The sequence below is a fragment of the Astatotilapia calliptera genome, chromosome 4, assembly GCF_964374335.1.
Source record: "Astatotilapia calliptera chromosome 4, fAstCal68.1, whole genome shotgun sequence".
Lineage (NCBI taxonomy): Eukaryota > Metazoa > Chordata > Actinopteri > Cichliformes > Cichlidae > Astatotilapia > Astatotilapia calliptera.
The window spans coordinates 32,425,661-32,437,870 of NC_137425.1; the positions used below are offsets into that span (position 1 = coordinate 32,425,661).

Genomic DNA, 12,210 nt, shown 5'->3' on the forward strand with positions numbered 1-12,210 from the left:
AGAGAGGAGAAACACACAGTTTTACTTGCATCAAGGACAGCCACAGAGCACCTGCACGAGAGTGAGAGCTCAGGGACTCGTGCTCCGCCACTGCCCTGGTCTTTATTTATAGACATCAGTGGGTGTTGGTTCCTTACATTGGAATGTGGATGGAGAGCTGCACTGGTCCTTTTGAACAGTTGTTGATTGCACTGCTGACTCACACATTAAGGTCAATGAAGGTCAAATGAAGGGTTTTCATGTACTCAGCCTAAAGTGTGTCTGATCCTTCCACTGTCTAGGTGGTAATTATCTGTTATGTTCTACAAAGATTGCTGGCTCTCCATTATTTCTGTCAGTAACACATTAAACTAGCCGTTATTACTTTTTTTTTAGATTTTTATAATTTTTTTCCTGTAACATGTGTAAAATAAAAATTGCAATCTCAAAAGACTGAAGTCATAAAAGAGTAATGTGATAAAATTTAGAAGACAAAGACATATACATGTGTTCTTTTTCTTACAAGGTATCTTGACACTTTTTTAAAAGCACTACCCTGCAACCCTACCCTTTTTTATTACATCTTTTTATATTATGATGGTTTTCCCTTGGACTTGCCTCCATAGCTCCATACAATTTTAGACATCGTGTCTCCTCAATCAGCGTAGTATTGGTGGTTTTACATGAATCTTATTTGGTAAAGTTCAGGGCTTCATATTGTTGTTGTCAATTATCAGTAACTAATTAATTTTGGCTGGGCTAGCGTGGTAGTTAACACTGTTGCCTCACAGCAAGAAGTGTTATATCTTCACTCCGGGTTACTAGTATAACAATGATACTCGGACCACGACGTAACTTGAGGTATTTATTATAACGGCATAACTTAACATGGAGCTAGCCCGAGCGACAGCCTAAAGCTTTTTATCCCATAATGCATCTGGGCGTGACCGCTACGGGTCCTGTTATAACCCAAAATACACAACATCTCCTCCCCTCTTACAAAGGATGTACTACGAAATAAACAGGTGATCTACTCACAAACTTCAGTCTTCACTGGCACATGACAGTAATAGCCTCACAAACATTTCACCTCTTATTAACTGTAAGGTTACAACACCAACTCTTTTAATTGCTATCTTGGGGAGTGAGGGTGGACTACCTCAACCTCCCCCATGACCCATGGGGATTATTCTGCCCCGTTCATTTGGGTCAGGTGCCATCTAATAACTCAGACGAACAGGAGGCCGCCGCTCTCTATTGGGGTATCGGCGGTCTGTGGTAACGTCAGTCTGTGTGCTCTCTTGTGGAGCCTTTGTTCCTGACACCGAAGATGTCTCAGTCTCTCTTACAGTCTCATTTACAGGTGGAACCACTGTTCCTGATGTGGTGGAGTTCTCTACTTGTGTGTGTGAAGGGGCTGCCGAGTCGATGAGTGCATTTCCAAGATCTCCGCAAGACCCTTCTGCAGACACTGGTGCGGACCGGAGTAGCTGATCCACGTGTCTTCTCCACACTCCATCGGCCACCTGAACTGTATATGAAACTGGACCAGTTTGAGCAATGACAGTTGCAGGAACCCACTTGTGTACTCCTCGGTAGTTCCTGGCCTGCACTTACTCGCCGGTGCTGAAGACTCTGTCCTTGACCTTTTGACCCCTGTACATGATTTGTTTCTCTTGTTTTTGTACAGTGTCCTTCACAGTTGAGGGTTTCAAAAGATCAAAGGTAGTGCGCAGATCTCTTTTGAACATTGCGTTGGCAGGAGATGTCCTTGTGGTAGCATGTGGACTATTCCGGTAGTTAAGCAGAAACTTGTGCAGTCTCTGATGCAGTGTTCCTTGGCCTTGTGATGTTTTCAGTGCATGTTTCATTGTCTGAACAAACCTTTCTGCAAGACCATTCGTTGCAGGATGGTATGGAGCTGACGTAATGTGCTGCACTCCATTAGCCTGTAGGAAAGCCTCCATTTCCTGTGAAACCAGTTGAGGTCCATTGTCAGAGACTATCTGAGTAGGAGATCCAAACCTACTGAACATTTCTCCTAGAGCTTCTATGGTCTTTTCAGTGGTGGCTGATTTCATGATGGTCACTTCAGGCCATTTACTGTGTGCATCAACAGCTACAAGAAACATTTTGTCCTCGTATGGACCTGCAAAGTCAATGTGTACCCAATGCCATGGCTCCTGTGGGAACTCCCAGGGATGGAGAGGAGCAAGTGGTGGGTTTTTCCGGACCATCTGACACGAAGAGCAGTTTTTAGCAATCTCCTCAATCTGTTTGTCCATATTTGGCCACCAAAAATAGCTTCTCGCTATTTCCTTCATTCTCACTATTCCACTATGTCCTGCATGCAGTTGCTTCAACAGTTTTGGTCGCAATGACATGGGAATGATGACTCTCCTCCCCCACAGCAAACATCCCGCCTGAACAGAAAGCTCCGCCCGCTTTCCCAGGAAAGCCTTCAGGTCTACACCCTTACTTGCAGGCAGACCCTTAATGATCCAGTCCAGCACTGCTGCCAACACAGGGTCAATTCTGGATGCCTTTTTCACCTGCACAGCCGAAACAGGTGCTGTCTCTACCTCCCTGAAGTAGAGGATCTCAACTGTGTCATGGTCCTGGGTCGTGCGACCCAGTGTTTTGTGTTTAGTCTATTTTGATGTTTATTGATTGTTTAGGTTCTTTAAGGTAGTCCAGTCCTTTTGTAGTTATGTTACCCTTGTATCAAGCCTCCCTTGCCCTTCGTGTGTTTATGTCTGTGTGTCTTGTATTGTCAAGTTCATGCTGTCGCGTCTGTCACCTCCCCCTGTACTACGTCTCCCCGGTTCATGTCCCATGTTTCCTGTTTTACTTTGAAGGCCTGCATTCACTGTCAGTGTATTCAGTTTCACTCCTCCTGTCCTGTCGTTAAGTTCATGTATATCAGCTGCGTTCCCATGTGTGGCCACTTCCCCTGATCATCCCTCATGTGTATTTAGTCTCTGTGTTTCTTACAGTCTGTGTCGCGTCGTCTGTGTTCCCACCCTCCATGTTTCCATGCCCGGTCTGTTGTATTCTAAGTCATAGCCTTACCTTAGTTCATTCCCAGTTTAGGTTTCTGTTTAGTTATTGCTTTTGAGCTGCCCTTATTCTTGTTTGTTTCTCTTGCGTTACCAGCCACAATAAAAGGCTCGCTTTTGTTTAAAGTTTACTCCCGTGTCACTCGTGTCTGCACCTGAGTCCTCCACGCACTCTCCACACGGTCTGTCACAGCGGACCGTGACAAACTGTGTCAGAGACGGGTTTTTTAACAGGAAGGGGTAACCTGGACAACCCATCTGCATTGCAATGAGACTCCGATTTGCAATACTTGATGTCATAAGAATGTCCTGACAATATCAACGCCCACCTCTGGAGACGTGAAGCAGCAAGAGATGGAATCCCTGTATAGGGTCCCAGGATGGTTGTGAGAGGCCTATGGTCAGTAAACAGTGTAAACTTCCTACCGTACAGGTACTGGTGGAATTTCCGAACACTGAATACAATGCTCAGCGCCTCTCGTTCCAGCTGAGCATAGTTGGACTCTGCTGTGTTTAATCAGAATCAGAATCAGAAAGGTTTTATTGCCAAATGTTGAGCAGGTTTACAACATTAGGAAATTGCTGCGGTGCTTCAGTGCAAACATACTGTCATAAATTACGCTTAAATAGACAGGAAAATAAAAATGAGAATAAGAATTAAAAGTGCTAAGTAGATAGATATATACATGAGTGCAGGTGGTGATCAGTGCCAAACATGGAATGATGCAGTGAACACAGCGTAGGGTCATGTGTTAGTGGTGGGAACAGTCATACGGTTATTGTTCATGTGTCCAACAGCAGAGGGGAAGAAACTGTTCTTATGGCGAGAGGTTCTGGTGCGAATGGACCGGAGCCTCCTGCCTGAGGGGAGCAGGTCAAACAGACTGTGTCCAGGGTGAGAAGGGTCAGCTGAGATCCGAGCTGCACGCCCCAGTGTCCTGGAGCTGTACAGGTCCTGCAGAGATGGGAGTCTGCAGCCAATCACCTTCTCAGCAGAGGGCACAACACGCTGCAGTCTCTGTTTGTCCCTGATAGTGGCTCCAGCGTACCACACGGTGATGGAGGAGGTGAGGATGGACTCGATGATTGCAGTGTAGAATTGCATCATCGTCCGTGTTGGCAGGTTGAATTTCTTCAGCTGCCTCAGGAAGTACATCCTCTGCTGGGCTTTCTTAATGACGGAGGTGATGGTGGGCTCCCACTTCAGGTCCTGGGTGATGGTGGTACCCAGGAAGCGGAATGAGTCCACAGAGGTGATGGGGGTGTCAGTCAGGATGATGGGGGGGAGTGGGGCTGTGTGCTTCCTGAAGTCCACAATAATCTCCACTGTCTTCTGGGCATTCAGCACCAGGTTGTTGTGGCTGCACCAGGACACCAGACGTTCAACCTCCCTCCTGTAGGCAGACTCATCCCCGTCCGAGATGAGCCCAATAACGGTGGTGTCATCTGCAAACTTGATTAGCTTGACAGACTGGTGGGTGGAGGTGCAGCAGTTGGTGTACAGGGAGAAGAGCAGAGGAGAAAGAACACAGCCCTGAGGGGAGCCGGTGCTGATGGTCCGGGAGTCCGGAGTCCCAGCCTCACATGCTGCTTCCTGTCCGTCAGGAAGTCAGTGATCCACCGGCAGATGGGATCAGGCACATTCATCTGGGAAAGCTTGCCTTGGAGATGGTCTGGAAGGATGGTGTTGAAGGCAGAGCTGAAGTCCACAAACAGGATCCTGGCGTAGGTTCCTGGGGAGTCCAGATGCTGCAGGATGAAGTGTAGGGCCATGTTGATGGCGTCATCTACAGACCTGTTGGCTCTGTATGCAAACTGCAGGGGGTCCAGGAGGGGGGCCGTGAGGGTCTTGAGATAGGAGAGAACCAGGCGCTCAAAAGACTTCATGACCACAGATGTCAGAGCCACGGGTCTGTAGTCATTTAGTCCAGTGATCCTAGGTTTCTTGGGGACAGGGATTATGGTAGAGGACTTGAAGCAGGCAGGCACATGACATGCCTGCAGTGAGGAGTTGAAAATGCCAGAAAACACTGGGGCCAGCTCGTTTGCACAGTGTCTGAGGGTGGCAGGAGACACACCGTCTGGGCCGGGAGCTTTTCGAGCATTCAGACTCTTAAACTGCTTCCTCACACCTTCTTCATGAATATGAAGAGTTGTGGTGGGAGGAGGTGGTGTGAAATCCTCTTTTGTGTGGGGTGAGGAGGGGGGTGTTGCAGGTGAACAGTTTGAAGGTGGTGATGGCTCTATGGAGGGGGGAGAGGTGGGGGAATGAGTGTCCAAAGTGTCTCTATTGTTGGGGCCGTTGGAGGTGTGAAGGCTGCCTGATGGCTCGTCAAAACGGCAGTAGAAGTCGTTGAGGGTGTTGGCCAAGAGCAAGTCATCAGTGGAGTGGGGGGTTTTAGGCTTGTAGTTGGTGATATTCCTAAAACCTTTCCACACAGAGGCCGAGTCATTCTCTGAGATCTGCTGCTGCATCTTCTCAGAGTGCTGGTGTTTAGCAATGTCCACTTCTTTAGTGAACCTGTACTTGGCCTCTCTGTAGCAGTCCCTGTCTCCGCTTCTGAACGCCTTTCTCTTTTCCAGCCACAGCTTTTTGAGTTTAGGAGTAAACCAGGGTTTGTCATTGTTATAACTCACCCTGGTGCGTGATGGCACAATGCTGTCCTCACAGAAGTGGATATAGGAGGTGACAGTGTCCGTAAACTCGTCCAAGCTGTTAGAAGCAGCCTTCATTGTGTCCCAGTCTGTAGACTCCAAACACGTGCGAAGCGCCTCCACAGCCTCGTTGCTCCACAGTTTTTTGGTCCTCACGACAGGTTTGGAGAGCTTCAGCCTCTGTCTGTATGCGGGGATTAGGTGGATCATGACGTGGTCAGAAAGTCCGAGTGAAGCGCGGGGCACCGCGCGATAGGCCCCCCTGATCGTGCTGTAACAGTGGTCTAATGTCCTCTCCTCTCTGGTCGGGCATTTAATATACTGCTTGTATTTGGGAAGCTCATGGCTCAGATTGGCTTTGTTAAAGTCCCCAAGAGCAATAATGAGAGAGTCCGGTCCATGTGCAGTATCTGCTCCGCGAGTGCGCACTGAGCTGCCTGCGCATCTGCATCTGGCGGGATGTAAACAGCGGCCAGGATGAATGAAGCAAACTCCCGCGGAGAATAAAACGGTTTGCAGTGAATGAAAAGGTATTCCAGAGAGGAAGAGCAGTGCTGAGCAATCACTGTTACATCTGTGCACCAGCCACTATTAATGTAGAAGCAGACACCTCCACCTTTGGTCTTACCAGAGAGAGAGGCCTGCCGGTCCACGCGCAGCAAATGAAAGCCCTCCAGCTTGAGCGCGCTGTCCGGGATGTCCTCACAGAGCCACGACTCCGTAAAACATAAGACACAGGAGGAGGCAAAGTCTCTGTTCATGCTTCTAATCAGGGCCAGCTCGTCTATTTTATTCCTGAGTGAGCGTACATTGGAAAGGAAGATCCCAGGAAGAGCAGTTCGCAGTCCACGTCTCCTCAGACGCACGAGTGCGCCGGCTCGCTTACCTCTCTTTCGGCGTCTCACTTTCCTGATCAGAGTCTGCAGTAAATCTGCCGCAGATGCGACAAATATTGGAAGTAAATCCACAGGTGTTGTAGTCCTGTAGTTAAGAAGCTCTTCTCTGGTGTAAGAATATCCAGAGGAGTGCCCAGACACAGAAGTTATGCACAAAAACAAAACAGAAGTAACGCACTGAAGCACCAGGGCATCCTTACGCGGCGCCATCTTGGATCAACGTCCTTGGATAATGTCCTTGATGGGAATGCAATTGGCCTTTCTTCGCCATTTGGGAGAATGTGGGAAATCACTGCCCCCACCCCATAGGGAGAAGCATCACAAGCAAGCTGAATTGGGAACTTGGGATTGAAGTGGGTTAGCACCTCAGATGCAGTCAGTGAATCCTTTGCCTTTTGAAAGGCCTCTTGGCAGCTTGCTGTCCACTCCCATGCTTCTTCCTTGCGTAGCAGGTTGTGCAGTGGTTTCAGGAGTGATGCCAAGTTGGGTATGAACCGTCCGTAGTAGTTCAACAGCCCTAAGAAAGACTTTAACTGACTGACATTTCGTGGTGGGGGTGCATCCACGATTGCTGTGATCTTCGAAGGTGCAGTGTGAAGTCCATTTTCATCAATCACGTGCCCTAGATATTCCACAGATGACTGGAAAAAGTCACATTTCTCCTTACGGACTCTCAATCCGTATTCCTTCAGCCTCTGAAGGGTCGCATCCAAGTTGCGCAGATGCTCTTCATCATCTGCTCCTGTACACAGGATATCATCCAGATAGCATTGCACACCAGGTAATCCCCTCAGGATTTGATCAATCGCTCGTTGAAACAATGCTGGAGCTGATGTGATGCCAAAAGGCAACCTGCAAAATCTGAAAAGTCCCTTATGTGTGTTAATAGTCAACATGTCACGTGACTGCTCTTCGACGTGCATTTGCAGGTAAGCTTGGTTGAGATCTATTTTGCTGAACTTTTGTCCTCCACTCAGACCAGCAAATAAGTCATCAATCAGCGGAAGGGGATACTGCTCTGCTGTTAATACAGGATTCACGGATACCTTGAAGTCTCCGCAGATCCGGATTCCGCCGTCCTTTTTAAGAACTGGAACGATGGACGTAGCCCACTCGCTGGTCGTAACCGGCTCCAGAACACCATTCTTGACCAATGCGTCTAAATTAGACTCCACCTTGGGCCGAATGGCGTACGGCACAGGTCTAGCCTTCATAAAGACTGGCTTGGAGTCAGGCTTGAGATGCAGCTTCACTGTAATTTTTTTCATGCTGCCCAGTTCCTCACGAAAAACCTCCTGGTGTTTTCCCAGTATGGCCTGTAGCTGAGAGGAACCATGCAACAGCTTTCTCACTCCTTGCCAGTTGAGTCTGATTGTTTTGAGCCACACACGTCCCATTATAGCAGGGCAGTTCTTCTGCGTAACATACACAGGCAGCTTAGCAGTTTGGCCATTGTATTGAACAGTCACCTCTGCCATTCCTTTCATAGGCACTCGATGTCCAGTATATCCTTTAAATACTGTGTCGGAGGGTTTGAGTGGACGGTGCTTCAGACATGTCCTATAGACATTATATGACACTAGTGATGCTTTTGACCCAGTGTCAATCTGCATTTTTACAACATGTCCCTCCAGTTTGGGCGTGACCCAAAAGCCATCTGAGGTTTCATCCACCTTCAGTATTCGCACAGTATTTATTGCAGACAACACTTCTTCACCTGAGGAGTCATTTGCTCTATCCTCATGAAGCTTAACTGTGTGAACATGTCTGTCTTTTTTGAATCTTGCAGTGCCTCTTTTATTTCCAGGCTTTGAGTCCTTTTGTTCCTGCATGCCCGTGCTACATGACCTTTTTTTCCACAGTTGTTGGAATCCATTTCTTTGCACCAGCAATCACTAGCAAGGTGTCCTAACTTGCCACAGCGGAAGCATGGTCCCTGTGCATTTGCTTTACCATTGTCTAGTTTGTGTACTCTGTCTGTAGCATGTAGCGCATGGGCTTCTTTTGATGCCATTTCCATGGTCACACTGATATTAATTGCCTTCTCAAGAGTCAAGTCACTTTCCGTGAGCAATTTCTTCTGTGCAGCTTCATTTCTTAAACCACACACGAGTCTGTCTCTTAATGTGTCATTTAAAACATCTTTAAACTCACAGTGTTCAGCTAATTTGCGTAACGATGCAACGAACATTGTGACAGACTCACCCTCTTCTTGGTTTCGCTTGTGAAACCTGAACCGTTCAGCGATCACGAGGGGCTTGGGCGAGAAGTGTTTGGTCAGTGTGTCCACGATCTCTGTGAAACTTTTACTGCCTGGCTTTGCTGGCTGTAGCAGGCTCCTTAGCAGGGTAAAAGTCTTTGGGCCTATCACACTCAAAAAAATGGGCACCAGTTTAGCATCCTGTATGTCGTTAGCCGCAACGAAATATCCAAAACGCTCCGTATATGAGCTCCATTGCTCCGTGCTTTCGTCGAAGGGACCGATAGGGCCAGTAACTCCAGCCATTACTCGGCTCCTGGTTGAATGGCACTCTTCCCCTAACAACTGTTCCTTTTCGTAACGTCTCTTTTACCCATTTATGTTTTGGTTAGCGTCACTTACGGAGTCTGCCTTCGTCGTCCTGTCCGCTGTACATTCCTCCCTCCGGCGCCGTCTAACACCAAGTCAGTACGAGGCATCAGCAGGAAAAAAAAGTGTAAAACTCCAAGCGGACTGCAGTGTCGGTCCAGACGTCCTCGTCGCCACTTTTGTTATATCTTCACTCCGGGTTACCAGTATAACAATGACCACGACGTAACTTGAGGTATTTATTATAACGGCATAACTTAACATGGAGCTAGCCCGAGCGACAGCCTAAAGCTTTTTATCCCATAATGCATCTGGGCATGACCGCTACGGGTCCTGTTATAACCCAAAATACACAACAAGAAGGGCCTGAATTCATCTTCACCATCTACTGTATTTTTGTGTGGAGTGTGCATGCTCTCTCTGTGTTTGCACTGGTTCTCTTGTCTACTCTGGCTCCCTCCCAGAATCCAAACACATGCAGTGGTTGAGGTTAGGTTAGTTGGTTATTCTTAACTGCCTGTGAATGTGAGTGTCAATGGTTGTCTGTATGTGTTAGACCTGCGACGGACTGGCGACCCACCCCGACCTCCCAATAAGGATAAGCGCAAGAGAATGGATGGGCGAATAATTTAATTAGGAAAGACACTTTCCTAATTAGCCAGAATAAATTACTCTGAATTAAAGACTACTCCTATTATATTATAAGCCCTTTCTGAGAAATGACGAGCAGTATTATATTACTTTAAAATTGTCTGGTTTTAATTCACAGGTTCTGGAGAGACGAAACTGATTATTGAGTCTAGCAGCCTGTTGGTCCTCAATGACCTGCTGGCCAAAGTGTCCTATACCAGCACCATCTACCACATAAACACTGGAGACCTTGGTATGTGTCAGAAATGTGAAGCGCTATAAACACCCATTTTTAAATGACAATTGAATTTGCAAAATAATGTGCATTTTACACATGATCATTAATGCATGTTTAAAATAACTGTGAAAGAAAAAGTGAGTCCCCCTTGTTCTGAACCTAAACATTTTTTTTTTTTGTTTAGTCACCTTCCAGTTTGAAAACTATGAAGCCGTGTTTCCCATTACCATCCAGCAGCCTCATGTACCAGTCCTGTATGACATGGGAACAGGTAGAAGTGAATTCTTGATCAGCGCTTAATATTCAAGCCCATATTCATTTAAATATTCAAATTCAAATTCAAATTTTATTTGTCACATACACAGTCATACACAGTACGATATGTAGTGAAATGCTTGGACAACTGCTCGTGACCTAAAGAAAACAAAAAAGGAAAAGGCTATGAATAAGATAGGAAATAAATATGAAAAATTAAAAAGGGTAAATTAACTAGGAAGGAATAAAATATAAATTAAGGTTAAAAATGAAATAACTGTACAACACAAATTAGAATGAAGGGTAAATTTAACTGGGAGAATAAGATAAAATATATAAATTAAAGTTGAAAATAAAATAACTGTACAACAAAATACACAATATAGAACTATATAAGAATGTATGAAGAAATATAAATAAATATATACACAATAACAGCAGCATATACACAACATATACACATATATCCAACATATATTGTTGGAAAATGCTTCTTTAATATATTAATTGCATGCTGTTAAGAGCATTAACAGCATCCAAAGAACATTATGTTGATGCAAAATCATTATTTCCTTCAGTTACTGTCATTTTCTCATTATCTTACCTTTCTCAGAAAAACAATCTTAAGCCTCTTCTTCTTCACTCCTAGATGTTTCCACATTAGGAAGTATCTTAAACACTATGCTTTGTTAAAAACTAGTAACTGATTAGTTAATAAATATCACCAAGAAGACCTCACAATAGTATAATATAGTTTGAGCAATCTTCTGGATATGGGTATCCTATACCAAGCCTATATCATAACTCCATTCTTAAAGTGAGGTGTTTGCAGACATCATAGCATGGTGTGGTAGAACTATTTCGACCAGCTGACATGGGTCTTTGTCAAGATTTTCAATCAGTCCCTATCATATCCCACCAACTCACCCTGCCTGAAATCCATCATAGTCCATCTGCATAAAAAAAAAAAAACTTGCCTCAATGTCTACCAGCCATCAACACTGACTAAACTCAACTGGTTATGAAGTGGTTCAAGAAATTGGTCCAGAGTAATATTATGTCATTCATTTCCTTCACGTTTAATGCACACACATTTTCTTACAGGGCAAATAAGTACACCGAGGACTGTAGCACTTGCATTTTCACTGTCACTGCATTGTCATATATGAAGAAGCAGATAAGCATGGATGCATGCTTTAGCTCTGCTTCTAATAACACCACCCTCTGTCACTAACTATTATTTAAACTGCATGCTGTTGGATAAAACACTTTTTGATGAATCATACTCAGAGGGTTATATATGATCCCCTCCTCTCCACCCATGGTTACACGCCCATTCACCATAGTAACACCATTGTTAAGTTCACTGACGACACCATGGGGGTGGAACTTGTGTTTGGCAGTGTTGTGCAGAGAACCTGTTTCTGAATCAAACAAAGACAAAAGAGCTCTTTGTGTTTGTTGGATTTTAGGAAAAATGAAAAGGTAACTCAGACATTACTCATTAACAGGGACTTGGAAAGTGTTTCAGACTTTTGTGGACTAACACATTAGCCTGTCCTCATCAACACAGTGGTGAAGAAAGCCCAACAGAGATTGCTCATGAAAAAATCCACTGATGCAATATTTTCAACACAGGGATTGGTCTCAATGTTTGCTAAATGTCTATTGTTTTATTAGGCTTATCTTTTATATTTCTTTGTATTCATTTAGTTTACACTTTATTTATTATTATTGTACTTTATTGAGCCCCGTGGGGAAATTGCTCTCTGCATTTAACCCATTCACTCAGTGAAGCAGTGGGCAGCCATTGGGCGGCCGGGGAGCAGTGTGTAGGGACGGTACCTTGCTCAGGGGTACCTCAGGGTAGCTGTTAAGGGGAATCGAACCCCCGACCTTCCGATCATGGGGCAACCACTCTACCTACTG

General features: G+C 45.6%; 2 protein-coding genes across 3 annotated transcripts in view; one reads left to right on the forward strand and one right to left on the reverse strand.

The window, feature by feature from the left end:
- Positions 1-12,210, reverse strand: part of LOC113021409 (G2/M phase-specific E3 ubiquitin-protein ligase-like) — a 258,658-nt gene that overhangs the window by 25,131 nt on the left and 221,317 nt on the right. The window lies entirely within an intron of this gene.
- Positions 1-12,210, forward strand: part of LOC113021406 (beta-1,4 N-acetylgalactosaminyltransferase 2-like) — a 40,994-nt gene that overhangs the window by 18,470 nt on the left and 10,314 nt on the right. For both annotated transcript variants that reach the window (XM_026166049.2, XM_080300501.1), the window contains exons 7-8: positions 9,928-10,041; positions 10,211-10,297. In XM_026166049.2, coding sequence (XP_026021834.1) covers positions 9,928-10,041; positions 10,211-10,297 — 201 coding nt within the window. The remainder of the gene's footprint in view (positions 1-9,927; positions 10,042-10,210; positions 10,298-12,210) is intronic.